The following is a 23,221-nucleotide window of genomic DNA, read 5'->3' as shown; positions in this document are numbered from 1 at the left end:
TAGTCTGCCCAATCTCCAGCATAATATGTGTGCACATTCCAGTCCTCCAATCCCTAGCGTTGTGTGCATATGCATCCCAGCCCATCCAATGCCCAGGGACGGATGCCTCTAGACTGTCCAATCTGCAGCGTCAAATGTATCACAGTTCATCCAATCACAAACCTCTTGCGCGACCTAGCCTGTCCAATCACCGGTGTAGTGGTACCTGCAATTTGTCCAATCCCCTACATCGAGCATTTCACAGCCGTCCAATCCCCAGCTCTGCGAACGTCACAGTCAGTACAATTCCCTTAGGTTCGTTCGCTTCTCAAAGCTTGGAGCAGAACCGTTGGCGGTGGCACAGCGAGCAGTCGTCTAGCTGCCATCTTGCCAAGCAGACCCACTGAGAGCTCGAAGACACCTTCGAAATGGATCGTTCCTGCAACTTTGAGCATGAGGACTCCAGCTACCAGAGCCTGGGAGTTGGTGCTTACTTGGAAGAAGCCAAAGGTCGGTGCTTGGGCTACAATTGGGAAATTGACGGACCTCTCGCCACAGAGAAACCTCTGGGGGAATTCGGCGGCTAAAGCCCCCAAAAAAACAAGCTCTGTGGGGGACATAGGTGGATAAGGTGGTACTGGATGCCACCAACGCTACTCCTTGGTGGTGGCACTTAGATGTGGGGTGTGGGGCTGAATGCCTTTGTGTTTTTCTGTCAGTAGTCTGTCTCTCGACCTCCTGGCATGTCTCTCTTTATCCTCCTTTTCAGAAGCCAAGCCTCCTGAGATCAATGTAGGGGCAGGAGGCGATGGTGGTGATCAAATCTGGCCCAAAACCGATTTGGGAGTAGCTGCAGGAGAGGACAGCGCTTTTGGTTTCGTGGATATTGGTGCAGGAGCACCTGGCACCAAGACTGATGAGGAAAAGGAGGGCTATGGTGTGCAGGACCAGGACCAGCCAGCCCTCGAGGCTGCTGCGGGGATGCCGCAACTGGAAGATGATGCTAATCTCCACATGATCTGCAGCGCCTTCAGCAGGCTGCAGCTTAACGAGCTGGAACGCATCTTCCAGCGCTCTCAGTTCCCAGATGTGTTTGTGCGGTAAACCTCTTGCTCTAGGGCACAGGAAGTTTCTTCCAGGGATGCCTTGGGGTTCTCCCAGTTTCCTTCTGTCCCCTCCAAAGTCAGAAGCTGTAGGGCCTACTGGGTGGGAGCAATCATCTTTGCCAAGCTTAGTGTCCCCAACTCTTGGGATCCTAGCACTTGAGAAGCAGAGGCAGGAGGGTTACCCCAGTTTAATGCATTTCATTTTACCTATAACAAAATCTTGAATGTTTGTTGTTTTCTTCCCCTTAGGAAGGAGCTCGGAATACCGGTGAATGTTGAAGCCAAAGCTGAGCCCTGTGAACCTGAAGATGAAGTGTCCAAGTAGTCTCTCTAAAACCCACAAAAATATTTTCACCCTTTTCTCCTAGTTATCTTTATATTAATTGACTACCTGCCCCATGTTTGTGAAATTAGTAAAAATGTGGGAGGAGTAGGAAATAGAATAAGCAAATTTCATCATATTTCATTATCTATCCAATATTTGTCAATTAAAATTTTAAATTGGCATTTGGGGTAATAAAAATGGGATAAACATCAAATGGGAATCTCACAAAAAGAATTGTAACTTGCTAATGGAAAAAAGAAAAGGAACCAACCTGCCACTCCTGTTTACTGTCTAAGACTAAATAAAATGTAACTGTTTTAACACTGTTGCTGCTATTGTTTAGGGAATACTGGGTGGAGTTGCTATCTGTACCATTCTAACCTGGGAAATTTGCAAAGTAGTTCACTGGGACTTAACTTTGTAATTCCCATATTCTTTTTTTCCTTTCTTTTTTTCTTTTTTTGGTTTTTTGAGACAGGGTTTCTCTGTGTAGTTTTGCACCTTTCCTGAATCTCACTCTGTAGACCAGGCTGGCCTCAAACTCACAGAGATCCACCTGCCTCTGCCTCCCAAGTGCTGGGATTAAAGGCATGTGCCACCACCACCCGGCGCCCCATATTCATTTTTAAAACAGGTTTGGAAAGACCACTCAGCAGTTAAGAGCACTAGCTGCTCTTCCAGAGGAACCAAGTTCAATTCCCAGCACCCACACAGGGATTCACAACTGTCCATGACTCTAGTACCAGAAAATCTGACACTGTTCTGGCTTCCCTGTGCACATGGCACACATGTGGTGTACAGATAGACATACAACCAAAACATCCACACAAATAATTTTTAATTAAAATACATAGACTTAGTTAATTGAATGAATTTATGTTTTAGCATTAGGGTAAAAAAAACAGTTTACCCAGAACACACCATCTAAACAATTAAATATATATTTAGCTCTGATGAGGGAGGTAGCTCAAAAGACAAAGTGTCTATTTGCCCTGATTTTAGCCTATAGTAATGTAGTATGGAAAGTCCTAACACTGGGTTTTCATCTTTCTAGAATAGTTGTGTCATCTGAAGACACTGCCACAATATATCAGGGTGGAGAATGGGTCAAACATTTACAAATTGGATATTTCTCTAAAATTAGAACAATGAACAGTCCAGGGGCTGGGACAGGTGGCTCAGAGGATAAAAGTGTTTGCCCAGAAGCTTGAAAACCCAGATTCAATTCCAGGATGGAAGGAGCGAGTAGACTCCAAAAATTGTCCTCCATAGCATGCACTCAGAACACACACAATCATTTAAAAAAAAAATCAAGACTAGAGAAAATGGCTCTGTAGTTATGAGCTGTATTGCTCTTGCAGAGAACTCTTTGGTTCCCAGTACTAAAGCTCATAAGGCCTTGAACTCTCCAGGAAATGTTATTGTTTTGACCTCTAAGGGCTTCTGCACTTAGATGACAACTAAATATCTTGAAGTTCGGGCACAAATTAAACTTGGAATATTCTCCAGAAATTTCCAGTGTGTAAGACTTTTTCAGGTTATCTTTTTAGGATTTTTCCCTTTGTTTTATTTAAGACGGGCTTGTTATAGCCCTGGCTTCCCTGGTAGTAACTATGTATCCCAGACTTGACTAGGAATGCACAGCAACCAGTACTCCTGTCTGAGGTACCCAGGTGCTTGGATTTATCACAATACCTATGTTGTAGTTCTCTCTCTCTCTCTCTCTCTCTCTCTCTCTCTCTCTCTCTCTCTCTCTCTCTCTCGTGTGTGTGGGAGGGGGTAATGCATGCATGTGCATGTGTGTACATGGAAATGGAGACCCAGAGTCAACATTGGGTCTTCCTCAGGTCACTCTCCACTTTATTTATTGAGGTAGGATCTCTCATTGAACCTGGAACTTGCCAACTCCTGCTAGTTAAATGAACCAGCCTGCTCCAGAGTGATGGAATTACAGACAACTCCCATGCTTCCCTGACTTTTAAAAATGGGAGATCTAGGGTTCCAAACTCCTATTTTCACACTTCACATAGCAAGTATTTCATTCTAAGGAGAGCTTATCAGGTTTTCTCTACAGTGTGTATAGTGTATAGTTCTGGGAAGAGGCTGAAGATCTGGGGTTGATTTTTAGTGAATTTGGGTCCAGTTTGGGAGAAGGCTCAGAAGTTACAAGTGCTTGCTGCTTTTGCAGAGGCTCAGAGTTCATTTCCCAGAATCAGGCAGCTAGCAACCACCTGTAATTCTAGCTCCAGTGGATCCCATGCCCTCTTCTGGCCTCCTCAGGCACCAGCAAGCACATGCATGTGCCCCCCACACAACACACACAAATAATTTTTTAATCTAACACACACATATACACACATATAAATATATATTCCTAAACTCCATAGGTTGAAAATCAGTGTTAAGGAACTCAGTAATTATCCTATTGCAGGGCAGAAGCTCTGGGCCCCACATGTCCAAGGTTTTGTCAGATTTTTAATTTTTAATTCAACAAGTTTGGAAGATGAATGACTCTTGGACATCTTCAAGAAAAACTTGTTTAATATCCAGCTTGGGATCAGCAAAATGGCTCACTGAGTAAAGGGCTTGCCACGAATCCTGACTACTTGAATTAATGTGTACATGCACACAAACATACACAAATAAGTGTAAAAAAATTAAACCCAGGCACAGTGGCATACACCTGTAATCCCAGCACTCAGGAGACAGGGACAGGCAGATGCCCGTCAGTTTGAGGCCAGCCTGGTCTACATAGTGCATTGCAGGACAGCCAGGGCTACACAGTGATACCTTGTCTCAAAATATTAATATCTGTCCTACTTCTATAGTCTACTTACCTCAGACTGAAGATGGGATTTTCATTTAGTATCATTTGAAGCAGGGACCACATTATACAATATTCAACAACCGCCAAATGAGGGGGGGGAGAGAGAGAGAGAGAGAGATCCTCTCTTAAAAAGGATGGAATCAGTCATGCAGCTCAGTCATTAGAGTGACCAGTGTGCATAAAACCCTAGGTTCAATCTTCAGCATAAACTGAGTATGGTTGTACACACAAGCAATACCCAGAACTGAGGAGGTGGAAACAGAAGGGCCAGAAGTTCAATGTCATCTCATGGTACAAAAGCCAGTTCTAGGCAAGCCTGGGATACATGAGACTGTAGCACAAATCTTAAAGAGTCTTATTAATAAAATCAAACCTGAGGCCAAGTATTGGGGTGAATGCTGGAAGATCAGAGAAGCAGAACAAGCCACAGCTACCTCACCTCACCAGTTCCTTAGCTGATCCTGTTTCCTCAGACTGGAAGCTTCTGAGTCCTCATCCAAATGGGTCTCAGCTGAACTGTGCTGCTCAAAAGCCTGAATGCTTAACCAGACAAAATGCTGCTAATTTCTGGTCCTCACACCTTATATATCTTTCTGCCTTCTACCATCACTCCCTGGGATTAAAGGCATGAGTCACCATGCTTGGCTGTATCCATGAACAGATGGTTTCTGCCTCTGGAATGCTAGGATTAAAGGTGTGAGTGTCACCATTTTCTAGCCTCTGTATCTAGTGGCTGTTCTGTTCTCTGACCCCAGATAAGTTTATTAGGGTGCACAATATTTCGAGGAACACAATACCACCACATGAGACCCTACCCTAAAAAAAATTATGTCTGACATGGTTACATGGAAGTGGAAATGGAAGCAGTAGGAATGGGAGTTCAAGGTCCTCTTCAAGATAAGTTAGAGGGAAATGTCTCAAAGGAGTGGGCAAAAGCAAACATGGTAGGAGAGAGACCAGGCTGTGAAATACTCCACAACTTAACTGAATGGAGGGAACCCATAACTTCACAAAAATAGTTACCAATTGTTGCTGGATCCTAACGGCTCCCTCCAGGGAGGGGGTGAGAAGTCTTGGTGTCAACAACACAGACACCAGGAGTCAGGTGAAGGCAAACAGCAGACTTGTTTATTCAGTAATGGGGAAGGCATTATATACCCTCCTCCCAGCACTCACGCTGTGTCCAAATCTGGTGATGTTGCGTGGTTGTCCCTCATTGGCTGGGCACAATCAGGAACTCTAGCAGTGCCTGTTGCTAGGCCCTCTGGCAGACTCTAAGTTGGTTCATAAGGAAGTGTGTTATGTACATGCCTTGGAAACTGGTTTGAGCCAATTTCCTCGACCCTATGAGCCTGTCCTACCACAACCAATAAGAAGCAGCTTCTCAAAGATATAATGAATTACATAGTGTACAGTTTCCCTTACTGGCATTGATTGTCCCTATTATCATCAGATTTCAGGTTTGGTTTAAGAATCAGAAGGTCACAGTAGAGCCTGTGTCAGAGGACATTAATTAACACCCAGAAAGATGCCCCGATTTCCCAGGGCTCTGTAATACCATCCTTGCTCTGGAGTCCAATTGGAGATGGGGAGCTGCTGAAGTCATGGTCAGCTGGACCACCTATGCCATTTAGGCCTTCTCTTCCCCAGCCCCCTTTGCTCTTGTTTTCCTTTTCCTGGCCTCAATTTGTCTGGAATAGGCAGCTGGCATCAGTAGTCACTTTGTAACACTCTTCATTTTTGTTCTGTTTTACTTTATTTTATTTTTTGTGATACAGAATCTCAGCACATGGGGTCATGGAAATCAGTATGTAACCCAGACTGGCCTTAAACTTGTGATCTTCCTGCCTATACCCTCCAGAGAGCTACAATTAGAAGGGAGTGCAACCATATCCCAGGTATTTTGTTTGTTAGTGAGTTGTATAATTATTATTATCATTATCAATTTCATTATTATTATTACTACATTTCAATTCATGTACAATTTTTAATACACACACCAAATATCTAAAGAGCCATGTACTGTGTTTCTTTTGAAAGAATTATTCCAGCTTCAATCTTGGTAGCAAATTTTCCTGTAGAGGAGCTCACATGTGGATATGCACTAAAACCAATAACTCTTTACTTAATTCTAACTGATTCACAATGTTATATCATACACACCACTGCTATGGACTCCAAGATGATCAGGGAAAGAAACCAAACAAAATTAAATTTAAAAGATAAAAAACACAGTTATTTTATTTTATTCATAGCAATGTTGCAATAACCACCTTCTCTGCAAATCTGAGAGCTGCTGCAAAGGGGAAAACCAGGAGCTGGAGTTTTTAAAGGCACAAATCACCATTGTCTCAACTCTGGAGATTTTCTGTTACTTGAGAAAGTGTCATGTTTGTCTTTTTGTTTTCTGAGCAAGCAAGTGGTTAAGGAAGGTTACAGAATCAGAATGAGCATCTGGTTAATACTTTAGGATAACAATTACACAGTAAGAAGTGAGCCAGGTGGCTCTAAGATCTGTCTCCTCTTCAGATTGCTGTTAAGACTCAACTGTTGACATGACTGACTTTAGGGTCATGGTCTAGACATCTCATGGTTAACAACCCTTATGCTAAGAATAAGGTCCTGCTGACTCCTAGGTTTTTCATTTTTAACACAGTTACTTAGTTTGAAACTAATGCACACTCAAAATTTCCGTCTTTTGTAGAACATTATGGAAATTATTAGAAAACTGGATTACCAGGACCAGAGATGCTACAGAGGGCAACAGTTCTGACAGATAATGACCAAGAAGTTGTTTTCTCTAGAAAATAGTTTTACTAAAAGCACAGGACTAAACTTGGCTATGGAAACATTCTAGAAGACTCTGGGACAGATAACGGGGTTACTGTCTTTAGAGGGTCCATTATGCCAGTGAGAGTCATCTATGTTGTAAGGTAGTCATTATTTTCTAGGTGTTGCTTTTTTTTTTTTAACATGGATCTCATATAGCACAGGCTGTGTAACCACGGCTGACCTGATCTGATGCTCTCGCTTCCACCTCTACAGTGCTAGAATTACAGGCGTGCACCATCACCTGTCAGCTTACTTGCTTACTTTTTAAATTGCTGTATAGTTTCCCTCTCCCCCCCTCCCATCCGCCCTCCCTCTAGTTTCTTATGTAGCCCAGGCTGCCTTCAGACTCATTATGTAGCCAAAGCTGTTTTGAACTCCTGATGTTTCCGACTCCACCTCACAAGTACTGGTGTTAGCTGTATGCCACCACCTAGGAAGTAAATTCTCGTTCTGTCTCCCTGCCCTCAAGGGATCTACATAACCCCCACTGGCCTGGAACTCACTATGTAGACCAGGCTAGCTACAAACTCACCAAGATCTGCCTGCCTCTGCCTCCTGAGTGCCGGAATTTAAAAACGTGTGCCATAACACCTGGCTTGTCGGCTTCCTTTTGTGACAGTCTCACTGTTTAGTGTACACTGGCTTGGAACTTAGTCTGTAGCCCAATCTGGGTTAGATCCCATGATTCCCTGACTCTGCCTCTAATACTGTTGGTGCAGGCAGACACTACCACTCCTAGAAAATTATTGTGTGATATTTCATTGAGTGTGTATAGTCCAATTTATGTATCTGCACTTCTATTTGTTACCTGTAGTCTTGGCCATGTCGGAGAGCTGCTGTGATTGTCTTTTTGTTTGTTTGTTTGTTTGTTTGTTTGTTTTTGTTTATCGAGACAGGGTTTCTCTGTGTAGTTTTGGTACCTATCCTGGATCTCACTCTGTAGACCAGGCTGGCCTCGAACTCAGAGATCAGCCTGGCTTTGCCTCCCAAGTGCTGGGATTAAAGGCATGTATCACTGCTGCCTGGCACTCCTGTAAATGTCTTTATCCAAGTCTCTTGGTGAATGAAAGCCACCTTCTATCATCAGTGTTGCTTTGAAGAATTTAAACACACACACACACACACACACACACACACACACACACATGCAATTAACTCTCTCTCCCCCTTTTTCTGTCTGTCAGGTATTGTAGCTATAAGTACTTGAATAGGTAAATCTGTCAGTATTTTTAAAACTTTTATTCAATTATTTTATGTGTGTGTTTGTGTGTATGCATGCAAGTATGTGTGCACATGTGCCTTCGTGCATGTGTGGCATTCAGGGGACAGCTGGTGAGAGTTGGTTCTCTCCTTCCAACACTTGGATTCCAGGGACTGAACACAGGCAATCAGACTTAGCCACAATCACCTTTACCCACTGAGCCATTTTGCCTGCCTCACTGCCTCTCTGCCTCTCTGCCTCTCTGCCTCTCTGCCTCTCTGCCTCTCTGCCTCTCTGAAGCTAATGCATCTTGAATATTTTAAAATACTTCTAGACCTATATGGCTTTGAGATTGGCCTGGAATGGGACAACAGAAAATGAAGAAATGAAGAAACAGAAAAGGTTGAGATGGTATGGGCTGTGTGCTCTGATAAAGATGCACCAGCAGTAGCCAGGAAACTAAAGCTTGTTTATTATGTACAACACCAAGAGGAGGCAGGTTAGCTAATCTTGGTAGGGGATGTCTGTAGGAGAGCAGCCTCAGGCTGTAGTCAATCAGGACCCAGTGGTTTTAGATAAAGGTCAATGTTTGTAAATACTGTAGTTAGACTGGGGTAAGGCCTAGCCATTCCCATGGGTCTGAAGCACTGGAATCCTTGACATGGTGGTGCTTATGTCAATGATACACATGCATACAGAGGTACACTTGCTCAGCACACTTTGCATTCTTGGTTATAAAACTAACTGCTCTTTATGGAATTTTAAGCCAACACCTAAGATAATCATAGCATTCTGTGATTAAATATCCTAGAATTTTTCTGGTTGCACTAAGTAGCCAACCAAGGAAGGCATGGTGGTATATGCCTTTAATCCTAGTACTGGGGAAGCAGGAGTAGGCAGATCTCTGTGAGTTTCAGGCCACCCTGGTCTACAGAGTGAGTTCCAGGACATCCAGGTGTACATGGTGAGAACTTGTCTCCAAAGAAAAAAAAAACAAGTGATGATATTGCATCTTTAAAAAATCATTTACGAGCTAATCGTGGTGGCACATACCTTTAATCCCAGTACTCAGGGGGCAGAGACAGACATATCTCTCTATGAATTTGAGGCCAGCCTGGTATACACAGCAAATTCCAGCCCAGCCAAGGCTACATATTGAGATTTAGTTTATACACATACAACTCTGTGTGTGTGTGTGTGTGTGTGTGTGTGTGTGTGTGTGTGTGTGTGAGAGAGAGAGAGAGAGAGAGAGAGAGAGAGAGAGAGAGAGTGTTGGAGCAATGGCTCAGTGATTAAGAGTACACAGTGCTCTTGTAGAGGATGTGAGTTTGGTTCTCAAAACCCAAGTCTAGCCACTCACAACCATCTGTAACTCCAGCTCCAGAGGATCCCGTGCCCTCTTCTGGCCCCCAAGGGCAACCAGATGTGTGTAGTATTCATTCACATGGACACATGTATATACACATTAATTTTTTAGTTAAAAAATTTAAAAAGCATTTACACTTAAAAATGAGATGAGCTAGGATTCCCCCTTTTAAAAAAACTGTTTCTCAAACTATTAAAATGTTCACATTTACCGTTGCAGAGAGCCCACCAGAGATGACCACTCAAACACCGTTTATAGCTGATTAAAAGTCTTTATTCTATCTGTCTGGTGTTGGGCAATATTATTTTAAGATGTATGACTTTTGTTTATGTTGCATTTGTTTGACTCTACAAAGCTGTTACTGTGCCTGTCTAAAACACCTGATGGTCTAATAAAGAACTGAACGGCCAATAGCAAGGCAGGAGAAAGGATAGGTGGGGCTGGCAGGCAGAGAGAATATATAGAAGGAGAAATTTGGGGACCAGTGGGTGGCAGTGGCTTCTGGATAGGAAACCTATCCCCAGGGTCTCTTCCTGTGGCATAGAGTCTGATTCCCCAGGTTCTCCCTGTTTCCCATAGGCCAGAATTTTTCTTAAGGAATTTCTAGACCTTTAATTTTATGGTCATTGAGTTACATTTTCCTATTATGCATTATTTGGGAGGGGGCTTTCTGTGTGTGTGTGTGTGTGTGTGTGTGTGTGTGTGTGTGTGTGTGTCTGCATGCAAGTTTTTCAATGGAAACTCTCTTGTTCTTTGCAACTAGGGGGTGTCTTGGGGTTTTTATTGCTGTGAAGAGACACCATGACCACAGCAACTCTTATAAAGAAAAGATATAAGTGCAGTGGCTCATTTACAGTTTCAGAGGTTCAGTCCATTATCATCATGACATGAAGCATGGCAGCATGCAGGCAGACTCAGTGCTGGAGTGGTACCTAAGAGTCTACATCTTGCAGGCAACAGGAAGTTGACTGAGACACTGAGCGGTATCCTGAGGATAGCGGACCTCAAAGCCTCCCACAGTAACACACTTCCAACAATACCATACCTACTCCAACAAAGCCACCCCTCCCAATAGTGCCATTCCCTATGAGATTATGGGTGCCAGTTACATTCATATTATTACAGGGGGTAGACCTGCAGAGCATGCATACAATTGTAAACTCCGTATTTTTTGTATTTATTTTATTTTATTTATTTATTTATTTATTTATTTATTTATTTATTTATTTATTGGTTTTTTTGAGACAGGATTTCTCTGTAGCTTTGGAGCCTGTCCTGGACTAGCTCTGTAGCCCAGGCTGGCCTCGAACTCACAGAGATTCACCTGCCTCTGCCTCCGGAGTGTTGGGATTACAAGTGTGAGCCACCACTGCCCAGCCATTAAACTCTGTATTTTTTATATGCATTGGTGTTTTGCTTGCATGTGTGTTTGTGTGAGAGTTGTGGACTCCCTGAAACTGGAGTTAGAGACATTTGTGAGCTATATGGGTCCTGGGAAATGAACTTGGGTTCTCCCACATCTTTGCTTTCTCCAATACAACCAAACACTTAAAGTGGGCATCAGTGAGCAAGGGTCAAGATGAATATAGGTTACTGGTCCGCAGACACACTGGCTATCACCTCCCCTGTATTTATCTTCTTTAATTCCCTGCTCTAGGCCTGAGGGCAGTGGGATTTGAAGCATGTCCCTGTATTCATAACCATAGGACAAAACACAAGACTCAGGAGGAGGTAGAGGGGGCAGGAAGTGGAAGGATCCAGGGCCAATGAAACCTTCATTTTAATGGCTCCATAATCTGGGAGACTGTTGTGGAATACTCATTTACACTATGTGAAGATGTGTCACTGTGATTGGTTTAATAAAAAGCTAAATGGCCAATAGCTAGGCAGGAGGTATAGGTGGAACTTCTAGACAGAGAGGACTTGGAGAAAAAAAAAAAAGCATAGTCACCAGCCACATGCAAAGGGAGCAGGTTGGGCAAAATTGAGATGAGGTAACGTGTGGAAGAATGTAAATGTAAAAAGTATGGGTTAATTTAAGTTATAGGAACTAGTTAGGTACAAGCCTAAGCTAAGCCAAGCTTTTATAATTAATAAGAAGTCTCTGTGTCATTTTGTGTGTGTGTGTGTGTGTGTGTGTGTGAGAGAGAGAGAGAGAGAGAGCTGGCAGCCCAAAGAAAAATCAGTCTACAGGAGACAGTCAATTTGACAGCAGTGCTTCTGCTTTCTGTACCCGTGGTGGGAACCCAGCATCCATGTAACAGTTCACAGCCATCTATACGACTCCAGTTCCAGGAGATCTGACGCCCTATTGTGGCCTCTGCAGGTACTATACATACATGTGATGCACATGCATACATACACACCAAACACCTAAGCACAGAAAATAAAAATAATGATATTTTAAACTTAAATCTTTTTACTTATTTTGTATTTGTACATACGTGTATGTCCAGGTAAAGGAATTCCAGGAGATTAGAGGACATTTCACCCACATCTGCTCAATCCTCCCACTACATGGGTCCCAGAATCAAATACAAGCACTTACCTATACTGATACATCTCACTGACCCTTAAAAAATTTACTGGGCTGGCAAGATGGCTCAATGATTAAAAGTCCTTACCACCAAAACTGATGACCTAAGTCTGACCCCTGGGACCATGTGGCAGAAGGCCAGAATAGACTCCCATGATATATACTCTAACCTCCGTATGAATGATGTGGCCTCCACGCACACCCACTAAATGAATAAATTTAATAATTTAAAAACATTTCTTTGTTTTGTATGTGCACACGTGTGTATTTGCCAGGGCAAGGAAGTCAAAAGGCAAGACTAGAGAATAAACACTTTACTTCTGCCATGTGGTTGGAGGATGGAACTCAGGTCCTCGGGATTTATCTGCTGAGCCATATCAACATCCCTTAAAAAGTTTTTGTTTTTTTGTTTTGTTTTGTTTTGTTTTGGTGTGTGTGTGTGTGTGTGTGTGTGTGTGTGTGTGTGTGTGTGTGTGTGTTTTGAGATGAGGTCTCAAGTAGGTTCCAGTAATTGAACTGAGATCTTCAGGCTGGACAGGAAGCCCTTTACATACTAAAACATCTCAGCTATTTATAGGGCTATTTTAAAAACTTAAAAAACAGTATTTGGGCCTGGTGAGATTGCACTGTGGTTAAAAGCACTGATGGCTCTCTTCCAGAAGACCCAGGTTCAATTCCCAGGCCCCACATTATCATCAGTAACTACAATCCAAGGGAATCTGATGGCCTCTCTGGCACTCCATGCACGTGGTGCACATACATACGTTCATACAGGCAAAATACCTTTACACATAATAGATAAAATTTTAAAGCATTATTTATTTACATATTGTGTGCATGTGTGAGCATGCACACATGTGAGTATGTAGAGGTTTCATCAGTTTGATTTCAGGTGGTTTCCTCTACTGCTTTCCTCCATTAAAAAAAATAAACTACATTTAATTATTGCTTGTGTGCTGAAGGTAGGGGTAGCTTGTCATGGTGCTCATGTGAAGGTCAGATGACAACCTGTGGGAGCTAGTTCTCTCCCTTCACCATGAGAACTGAGGCATCCAACTCAGGTCACTGGACTTTATTGCAAGCCTCTGAGCCATCTTGCTGGCCCTCTTCACTCTTTCAAAAATTACATTATTTATTGTGTGTGTGTGTGTGTATGTATGATGGAAGCATTAGTCTCTATCTTTTAAAAATATTTATTTCTGTGTATGTACATGTTTCTGTGTGGTGACACATAGGTGGCACACTGCTTCTGTGGAGGTCTGTTCACAGGCATGCCAGAAGGCGGCACTGATCCCTTGGAGATGCCAGGCAGAGGTGAACTGCCCAATGTGGGTCCTCTGGAAGAGTAGTAAGCACTCTTAAATGCTAAACAGTCCCTTCAGCCCTCCCCTCTTGTTTTTTGAGGCAGAGTATCAGTGTTTGTTGCTCTGTGTACTCGAGTTTAGCTGGCCCTTGAGCTTTGGGACATGCTCCTGCCTCTACCTCCCATCTCACTATAAAACTATTGGGATTCAAACACCAATATAAAGTTTTTACATGGGTTCCAGTGGTCTGAACTCAGGTCATCAGGCTTGAATTGAGGACATTCTTATCCACCGAGCTTTATTCTTCACCTTATTTTTTTCAGACAGGGTCTCTCACTGTACTGGAAGCTCACTATTTTAACTAGGCTGACTGGCCAATGAGCTCCCAGGCTTCCCGTTTCTGTTCCCACAGAGTCCAGCTTTTATACCTGGGTGCTTGGGATTTGAACTCAAGTGCTCAAGCTTTCACAGCAAGCACTCTTCCCCACTGAATCATCTCTTCAACCCCTGTTGTATTTATTTCTATGACATTTCTTCCTTTTTCTCTACAATATCCTCTTTTCTCTCCTATTTAACTGTTTCTTCTGCTCATCTCTTAAACATTTTCTTTGTGTTCTCAAGCCCCCTTTCTAGTAAACTGCTCATATACCTCAGTTATATTACATGTACTCTTTACTACAGAATCTACCCTATTCTATCAAGTGAGTTCATGTGGCTCTTGAGATGGTTCAACAGTTAAGACTCCTTGCTATTCATGCAGAGAACCATGTATGAACTCATTGTTGCCCTAATTCCAGTTTCAGTGGACCCAGTGCTCTTTTTTGGCTTTCAAAGGCACTATACACAAAATGCCCATATATACTCAGGCACACACACACACACACACACACACACACACCAAATAAATACTAGGAAACAGTGATTTCATATCTGTGAACTCCTAGGCTGTGTTTCAATTCTATCCTCCCCCCCTTTGGGCATTCCAGGCAGTTGCTCTTCCACTGAACCATATTCCCCCAGCCCCAGGATTGGGTTAATTCTTATTTTCCCTTTTACATTTTTTTTTAATTTTATTCTCTTCAAGTACTCGAAGATGGAAGTCAACTCTGTCCCTCCACTATGTGGGTCCAATTCAGTGTGTCAGGTTTGGCAGTAGGTGCCTCCACCCACTGAGACATGTCACCAGCCCGAGAGATTAGGTTAATTCTGAGATCAATCCAGTATACTCTTTTTCCCACACTTACCACATTTGTTACTACTGTTCAGTATACAGCTTTATGAAGTTGGGGCCTGTGTCTGATTTATTTATAGCTGTTAGCTCCCTATCCTAAACATAGTGCTTAAGAAAATCTGTTCAGCCAGATGGTGGTGGTGCACACCTTTAATCCCAGCATTCAGGAGGCAGGGGCAGGGTGAGTCCTCAAACTCTGCGAGTTCGAGGCCAGCCTGGTCTACAAAGCAAGTTCTAGGACAGGCTCCAAAACTACACAGAGAAACCCTGTCTTAAAAAAACAAAAGAGAGAGAGACAAAAAAAGAAAGTGTGTTCAAAGAATATCTTTAAATGGATTAATAAATATGATTAAAGTCACTTTAACTCAATTTATACATTCATCTGTTTCCTTATAGCAACACAATTCTAATTATCACTAAAATATTGACTAATCATTTTACCTGTCCTCTCTGCATCTGAGTAGCGTTAAACAAATGTATTTGCCATTCTCATCTCCCTACAGAATACAACTTAAAATTCCTCAGTGTGTACTCAAAGCTCTGATCTAAATCCCCTCTCTTAAAACTCTCTTCTCAAGAGGCAGTGGGGATGATGCACACCTTTAATCCCAGCACTCAGGAGGCAGAGCCAGGCAGATCTCTGTGAGCTCAAGGCCAGCCTGGTCTATTGTGTGAGATCCAGGACAGGCACGAAAACTACACAGAGAAACCTTATTTGGGGGAAAAAAAAAAACACTCTCAGCCGGGTGGAACCTTATTTTGGGGGAAAAAAAAAACCACTCTCAGCCAGGTGGTGGTAGCGCACGCCTGTAATCCCAGCACTCGGGAGGCAGAGCCAGGTGGATCTCTGTGAGTTTGAGGCCAGCCTGGTCTACAAAGCGAGTTCTAGGACAGCCTCCAAAGCTACAGAGAAATCTTGTCTCGAAAAACAAATCAAACAAACAAACAAACAAAAACAAAAAGAACAAAAAAACCTCTCTCCTCTTATCAATTTCTTACTGTATACCAAGCACTAAGCTAGTTCCCAAACAATTTTGAATACGGGCACACTAATTTTAACAAGGAGTGTGTGGTGGTATTGTGTTCCCCCAAATATTGTACACTCTAATAAATTTATCTGGGGTCAAAAAAAAAAAAGGGAGAGAGAGAGAAAAGAAAAAGACGGTTACATCTACAGGAGTGATTAGTTCTGTTGTAGTCTATGAGAACACCAATAGTTTCAGATCATATGTTATAGAACATTAGGCTTTTTACCATCTCCAAGTTCATAAATTCAGTTAAGTGCGACATCCAATTCAGTGGCCATCTGCACATTTCAAGCACTTGACAGCTACATGAGGCTAGTATCATATTGGACAGTATCTATCATATACCATCATTTGTGAAAATGGGAGTTACCTATAGGTGCTTCAAAGAAAGCATGAACCATTTTCCAAAGATTGCAAGGAACACTCTCAAACAGATCAAGGACCAACTCCAAATGTGCATTTTAAAACAGCACTTGCTCTGAAAACATAATGCATCAAAGTAATTTCTAAACTATTAAGTAATATAGAAATGTGATATGATAAATAAGGCCAGTTCTTGATTTCATCACAACTTTGGTTCCCTCAAGTAAATCTTAACTTTTTTCATGAACTTCTCCCATCCACACAACTTGTGACACAGGCCTCTGAAAATACTCACCCGTGAAGTATTTATTTGAAGGCTAGAAAAATCCAGATAATACCTATCTTGAAGCTTTTCATCTGGGCCCCTACTCTATCACCTGTCTTCTCTGCCATTTCCCCCTTTTTTTCATTTTTCTTTATTAAGAAATTTTCTACTCACTCCACATACTATCCACAGACCCTCCCTCCCTCCTCCTAACCCCCAGCCCTCTTTCCCAAGCCACCCCGAATCCCCACATCCCCCAAATTGAGGTCTCCCATGGGGAGTCAGCAGAACCCAGCACACTGAGCCTAGGCAGGTCCAAGCCCCTTCCCAAAGCACCAAGGCTGTGCAAGGCATCACACTACAGGCACTGGATTCCCAGAAGCCTGCTCATAGACCAGGGACAGATCCTGATACCCCTGCCTGGGTGCCCCCCAATCAGTTGGAGCCAAACAACTGTCTTGTGTATCCAGAGGGCCTAGTCCAGTCCCATGGGGGCTCCACAGCCACCAGTCCACAGTTCACGGGCTTCCACTAGTGTCTGCCACTTCCCTTTAAAAAAAAAAAAAAAGAAAGAAAAAGAAAGAAAGATTCCAAAAGATTTTAAGAAACAACAAAATATTTATTTTGAGACTGAGAATTATGGAAAATCTAAATAATGGGAACTGGAGTCTCCTCCTCGGGGTCTTCTAAGAAATCAGAAGCACCTCCCTCTGCTTCAGCTCGATGCTTTCCCAGTTTAGCAATCAATTCTTTCGCTGGATTGAAGACGCCATTGGTCTGCTGGTCACAGACATAGCAACGAGAGGTGGTGCGGAAATGCTGCAGTGCACATCTCTCACAGAAATAATGCCTACACTTGGTGACAACTGGGTTTTGGAAGGTCTGGCGACAGATGAAACACTTGAATGGTATTTCCTCATCATCGCTTCCCACTTCATAGTTTTCGTCCTCATAGACACCATAGCGACCCTCATCAAGCTCACGTTCGATCTGCCACCCGTGCTTGTAATCTGAACGATCATGGAGGAATTTGCAGCTGTCCCCGAAGCCGCAGAAGCCAGTCTCCTTGTAGTCCTTGCAGATGTCAGGCTGGTAATCCCAGCGCACAGTGGCACGTAGATGCTCGGGAGCTCGGATGGGGCCTTTCCTCACCATCCCGGAGGAGGCATTGCCCATGGACGTATCTTTGGGCTTCACGTATTTCTGATAATTATTGATTCCCCGATAGATCTTGTCATCTTCCTTGCCCCTCAGCTCCTCCTGGATCTTCTGGCTCCGTTCAAAGATTGATTGTGCATCGCGCTCCTTCTCAGTGTCCAGTTCGTAGACAGCCGTTGCCCCCATATCCTCGGGCCCCACAGGTTTTGCCGAACGGGTCGACTTATAGACCACGCCGAGACCCTCCTGTTCATTCTCGTCCTCGCTACTCAAGGCGCCGTAGTTCGCCTTCTGTTTACCGCTGCCACGTGTCTTCTGGATCATCGGATTGTGGGTCGCCTGCTTCTTCTCGGGTCGGACCACAGCGCTGCCTTCGTCGCTGCTGCTGCTGCTGTCCCCGGACCCGGCATCACAGAGCCGGCGCTTTCGGCGGCCCGCCGTCCCTTTCCGCCCAGGCTTTTTGAAAAGGAAGGTGCATACCTGGCCAGCCGAATTCCCTGGAGAAAGTTGCTCTGCCATTTGAGATCACCAAAGCTCTGAAACTACCGCGGTGTACCGGACCTCTTCGCGTCGTCACACTTCCTATTCTCTGCGATGGTGAGTCGGACCCGAGAAAAAGACGGCCGGGATACTGCCTGGTTACGATTGCCAGACGGAGAACGCCAATCTCTTTTGAGCCCCTGCGGCCGCCGTCGCTTCCTCTTGACCCATCCAGAGCACCGCCCCTTCTGCGTGCTACCGGAAGGGAAGTGAAACCGGGTCACCTCTGAGGAGCCGGTTGCGGTTTGGATTGTGAGTAGCGGTGAGAAGATGTGGTTCGAGATTCTCCCTGGCCTCGCCGTCATGGGCGTGTGCTTGGTCATTCCTGGGGTGTCCACTGCGTACATCCACAAGTTTACCAATGGGGGCAAGGTAAGGCGGCCTACTCGGCCACGGTTGGGTTCTGCGGACCAGTGTCCTTCTAGGGACGGTGGGGGTACGGTGGCCGTTTGGATGCGCAGCCGCTCTGTGAGGGTAAGGACTTGTAAGTGGGTCCTCCTCTTAGTGTTGCCAGAAAGCGGAGACTTAACGGATTCCACATTTTACTTTAACAAAACATAGCTAGTTTTTGGTTGAGGAAAAGTAGCCCCAACGGCAAAATATTAATTCGGCAGTTAGCAAGGTAGATTACAAGAGCCGGACCCTAATTCCTAGGCTGAGGAGAGAGATGTTTAGTCATGTCCCTTCTTCCCATCATCATTCATCTCCTCGTGGAAATCGTTTAATTCATTTGGTGTGTGTGTTTGTGCACGTGAGTGTAGGCGCCTGCAGAGATCAGAAGGCGGCACCGGGTCCCTTAGATCTGTAGTTACAGGAGGTTAGGAGGAACCAGAAGTGGGTGCCAGGAATCGGATTTAAGCCCTTTGCAGGAGCAACAGGCACTTAAGCAGTCTGTCCGCCCCTTGACATTTTTATTTGTACGTGTTTGTGTGTATGTATGTGGGTGCAAGCGTGTCAAGGCGCACCCGTGGAGATCAGAACTTCAACGTGCCAGAATTGCGTTTCTCTTTCCACCATATGGGTCCAGGGAATACAACTCAGGTCCTCAGGCTTAGAGTAAGGACCTTGACCCGATATACCATCTGGAGCCTTCCCTCTGTTGGTTTAATTTCTCACATCCACATTTCTGTAGCTATGTGTTCTGTATCCTTAATTAATCCTGCCTCCCTTTTAAATCTCCCACTGAATTTGCAAGCCTTAAGGAACTCATATCATGACTTTCATTTTCCCTCTTCTGGGCCTCCCCAGCGGCTTTAGAGTATTGTCAGATTATAATTTGATTTTTGTTTTGGTGTTGTAACTTTCTTTCCGGAGTAATCTACCTTTATTGTTTCTTAGGGTCCCAAAGCATATTTCTCATTCTGTATGGCATGGCTTGCCTAGCCTTGAATTTGTGGATCCTCCTGCTATTACCTCCAGAGTGTTAGCATTACAGACATGAGCCACCACACCCAGCTGCCATTTTTTACATATAAAAGTTAATTTTTTTTTGGGGGGGGCAGGTTTCGAGACAGGGTTTCTCTGTAGCTTTGGAGCCTGTCCTGGACTAGCTCTGTAGAGCATGCTGGCCTCAAACTCACAGATATCCACCTGCCTCTGCCTCCCGAGTGCTGGGATTACAGGCATGCACCAACACCACCCAGCAAAAGTTAAATTCTTATTTATTGTGTGCAAGCTTTTAGAAATCTGAGGACAACTTGCAGGCATCAGTTGTCTCCTTCTACCTTGTGGTACCAAGGATCAAATTCAAGTCTACAGGCTTGGCAGCAGGCACCTTTACCTGCTGAACCATCTCAGTGGCTCACCAGCAAAACAAAACAGAGCTGGGCTTGGTGGCTCTAGCCTGTAATCATAGCACTCAAGAAGCTGAGGCAGGGAGATTGATGGTGACTGGAATTCAACCTGGGGCTATATAGTGAGTTCCAGGAAAGCCTGGTGGACTACAGTGAGGTCCTGTCTCAAAAAAAAAAGTTAAATTAAAAAAATTAAAGAAACTAGAAGGAAAAAAGAAAAAAATCAGTGGTGTTGCCCCAAAAAAAGGAAGTGTAAGAAGTCAGTTACCAATTTAATCATAAATATTAATGGTCTGATTTTATTCAGGAGATTTGGCTTTGTGTTGTCCACTTAGCTTTTGTTTCAACAATGATTCTGTTTTTCTAGTGAGTCATTACTTTTTGTAGAAATTTATTATTATTTACATGTATGTGTGTCTACTTTTGTCTGTGTGTACCAGTCTCTCCTGGAATGGAGTTAAAGGCAGTTCAGAGTCTCCCCCTGACCCCCAAACAAAATAAAAACTGTTGATGCTGAGAAGCCAATTGAGTACCCAGGAATAGCAAGTGCTCTTAACCACTGAGCCATCTCTTCAGCCCTAATTTGTCATTTTAAAAAACCTGTACAACTATCTTTTTATTGAGTCACTCATATTTATAAACTGCATTGTCCTTTATTTGAAGGAAAAAAGAGTTGCTCGACTTCGTTACCAGTGGTATTTGATGGAAAGAGATAGACGTGTCTCTGGAGTCAATCGCTACTATGAGTCCAGGGTAAGATGACTGAAAGATGGTGGTGGGTTCTGGTAATGCCTTGCCTAAGTTCTTACAGTATTATTTAATTTGCATGTTTTTTTTTTTTTTTTTACTAGTGAAGTATGCAGTCTTTTATACATATAACGGTCTTTGTTGGTGTGTTTTATGTGTGGGTACACTTGCTCATGAATGTGCATGTGGATTACATGCTCCCATTTATTTACTTGCTTGTTTGCTGTTTTTATTTATTTTTTTTTAGGCAGGGTCTCAGTATTTAGCCTTGCCTTGCCTGGAACCTGTTATATAGACCAAGCTGGCCTTGAACTCACAGATTGGCCTACCTCTGTTTGGTGCTGTTTTGTGAGACAGTTTAGTGTTTTGTCCTCTAATTCATGGAGGGGCCTATGTATGAGGATCCAGGAGGTAAATAGTTGCTTCACTGTAATTCCAGTTTGGGTGAAGAAAATGTGTTTGTGCGTGCGTGCGTGTTTGCTGCTGTCAGAAATTGAAGTGAACCAGGTATAGTTCGCACCCTACCATCCTAGTATTTGGGAGATGGGTGCAGGAGGATCAGGAGTTTACCTTTGGGTACATAAGGAGTTTAAGATGAACTTGGATTACATGAGACCTTGTCCAGAAAAAAGAAAAAAGAAAAAGCCAGACTTTGAGGTCACCCAGGACTATGAAGTGAGACCTTGTCTCAAAGTGGGGGGAGGGGGGCTTAAAGGTCTTTATTTAGTGATTATGAAAACCAATTCAGTTTATGTTGTTGCAGTTAGAGAAATGTGGGATGTGAAATCACTTGCTTTAATAACAGAATGCCATTCTGTGACACTGGAAATAAGCAGTATGGTACAATTTTTTATGGGAACAGAATTCTCACATTCTCCTTTTCAAACTGTTTTACAGGGCTTGGAGAATATTGACTAAGGAAGCATTTTCCTGGCTGATGAAAAACAATTACTCAGCTATGGTCACCTATTCTTGCTAGAAGGCAAATGCAGCATATTATATACTATGTGCATGATATGTAATGCTTAATAAAATTTAATAAATCTAAAGTAATTTTTCCTTTTTATGAAGTAAAGTAATAAAGATATTTTGATATATGGTTGAGAGAGAAATAGAAGCACTCTGAAGAAACTAAGATATATCTAAACACATAGTTTAGAGTGTGGGTGTAGGCTTCTTGCAGGGCATGTACAACAGTCCTTGAGATCCAATGGGACACAGACTTAGCTTAGCTTGCCCTGCCAGAAACAATGGCAGCTTCCCTTAGAATAGGGAGGAAGAATCCCATGGAATTTCAAGGCACCATGCCTTGTGTACAAACAGATTCCACCTTCTCGCAGATAAATGCCAGAGCATAGAGGTCAAATAGAAATATATTTAAATATATAGGTGGTCTTCAAACATTTCAGATACCTACAGAATATGACATTTAAGATGTCTTAATAACATAAGGCTTTTCATAACAATGAGATATGTCCCTGGCAGCATCAATCTACTTCAGAGAAGATGATGGGCATTGAAGAACCTCCATATGGAGTTTGCTTTTTTTTTAAGATTTATTTATTTATTATGTATACAGAAGAGGGTGCCAGATCTCATTACAGACAGTTGTGAGCCACCATGTGGTTGCTGGGAATTGAACTCAGGACCTCTGGAAGAGCAGTCAGTGCTCTTAACCTCTGAGCCATCTCTCCAGCCTGGAGTTTGTTTTTTTTGTGTGTGGCAAAAGTTAGCCACTGGGCAAGAAACTGCTATTGCCATTTCTCATGTTTTTTGGAAGTTGCTTGTTTGCACTTCCTGTTAAACTAGATAATATTTCCTTCTCGGATCTCTGATGGAGTTGAAGACTAAATAGTTACAGTTTTCCTTGTTACCAGATTCAGAAAAGAAACTCACAAAAGAAGTGTAAAGTGAATAAGGTTGAGAGACATAAAAGTGTAAATTGTTGGGTTGGGGATTTAGCTCATTGGTAGAGCGCTTGCCTAGCAAGCACAAGGCCCTGGGTTTGGTCCTCAGCTCAAAAAAAAAAAAAAATTGTAAATTGTTTATCTAAGAAAATGTTTTGAGGTCTAAAAAAATAGTTTTGGGTTGGTAATACAAGTTAGGATACAAAGTGAATTTGGCATAAAACTTTGGACTCACCAAGATAGAATAGGTAACAAAGTATTTTCTCTGAATTTGCCAAATGCAAATGGACTGGACATTGTGAGTGTAATTCTTACCTGGTAATTGTTCTCATTGTTTATAGTTTTACTGTGTTAGAGTTAAAACCTTCTCTTTTTATTTAGACAAAAAGGGGAAATAACAATATTACGATGCAGGGAATTAGGTCTCTGTATAGTTCCATAATGGATGGTTTGAAAATGGAAAAATTAAGTGAAGGGATAATCACCTTAGCTGGGATTGACATAATGTCAATTATAATCATTATCAGTTTGGTAATTCATTATTTTCCTTAAAAAAGCTGTTTGATATCAGTGCCAAATACAAAAAAAAATGACTAGTAAGATAACAATCCTTAGAAAGATCTACTAATGAAACTAAGAAAAATATTCACATGCAGACAGAGGAGTTTATGGAGTAGAATTTACTGCACCATTCGCATTATGAGACTGAAGAG

The 23,221-nt window shown here is 42.9% G+C and overlaps 3 protein-coding genes across 3 annotated transcripts; 2 read left to right on the top strand and 1 right to left on the bottom strand.

Annotated features, from left to right (window-relative positions):
- Positions 1 to 407: 407 nt before the first annotated feature.
- On the top strand, positions 408 to 1,410 carry LOC118574019 (rhox homeobox family member 2-like). The gene is made up of 3 exons (XM_036174614.1): positions 408 to 489; positions 752 to 1,079; positions 1,335 to 1,410. The coding sequence occupies exons 1-3, from the start codon at positions 408 to 410 to the stop codon at positions 1,408 to 1,410; spliced, it is 486 nt and encodes a 161-aa protein (XP_036030507.1).
- Positions 1,411 to 16,961: 15,551 nt separating this feature from the next.
- Positions 16,962 to 18,216, bottom strand: Rnf113a (ring finger protein 113A). Its single transcript, XM_036174688.1, has one exon. It carries the CDS (start codon positions 18,038 to 18,040, stop codon positions 17,012 to 17,014), a length of 1,029 nt encoding a protein of 342 aa, XP_036030581.1. The 5' UTR covers positions 18,041 to 18,216; the 3' UTR covers positions 16,962 to 17,011.
- Ndufa1 (NADH:ubiquinone oxidoreductase subunit A1) lies at positions 18,193 to 21,665 on the top strand. Its single transcript, XM_036174690.1, has 3 exons — positions 18,193 to 18,433; positions 20,518 to 20,607; positions 21,499 to 21,665. Exons 1-3 carry the CDS (start codon positions 18,332 to 18,334, stop codon positions 21,517 to 21,519), a joined length of 213 nt encoding a protein of 70 aa, XP_036030583.1. The 5' UTR covers positions 18,193 to 18,331; the 3' UTR covers positions 21,520 to 21,665.
- Positions 21,666 to 23,221: the final 1,556 nt, after the last annotated feature.

This window comes from Onychomys torridus, chromosome X, assembly GCF_903995425.1.
Source record: "Onychomys torridus chromosome X, mOncTor1.1, whole genome shotgun sequence".
Lineage (NCBI taxonomy): Eukaryota > Metazoa > Chordata > Mammalia > Rodentia > Cricetidae > Onychomys > Onychomys torridus.
This window is presented reverse-complemented; position numbering and strand designations above follow the sequence as displayed.

Excerpts from the sequence above, each read along its gene's own strand:
- LOC118574019 (XM_036174614.1), top strand. The coding sequence starts at position 408 with ATGGATCGTTCCTGCAACTTTGAGCATGAGGACTCCAGCTACCAGAGC. Across the intron at positions 490-751 it reads TTACTTGGAAGAAGCCAAAG|CCAAGCCTCCTGAGATCAAT; the intron begins GTCGGTGCTTGG and ends CCTTTTCAGAAG. Across the intron at positions 1,080-1,334 it reads TTCCCAGATGTGTTTGTGCG|GAAGGAGCTCGGAATACCGG; the intron begins GTAAACCTCTTG and ends TCTTCCCCTTAG.
- Rnf113a (XM_036174688.1), bottom strand. The coding sequence starts at position 18,040 with ATGGCAGAGCAACTTTCTCCAGGGAATTCGGCTGGCCAGGTATGCACC.
- Ndufa1 (XM_036174690.1), top strand. The coding sequence starts at position 18,332 with ATGTGGTTCGAGATTCTCCCTGGCCTCGCCGTCATGGGCGTGTGCTTG. Across the intron at positions 18,434-20,517 it reads AGTTTACCAATGGGGGCAAG|GAAAAAAGAGTTGCTCGACT; the intron begins GTAAGGCGGCCT and ends CTTTATTTGAAG. Across the intron at positions 20,608-21,498 it reads ATCGCTACTATGAGTCCAGG|GGCTTGGAGAATATTGACTA; the intron begins GTAAGATGACTG and ends ACTGTTTTACAG.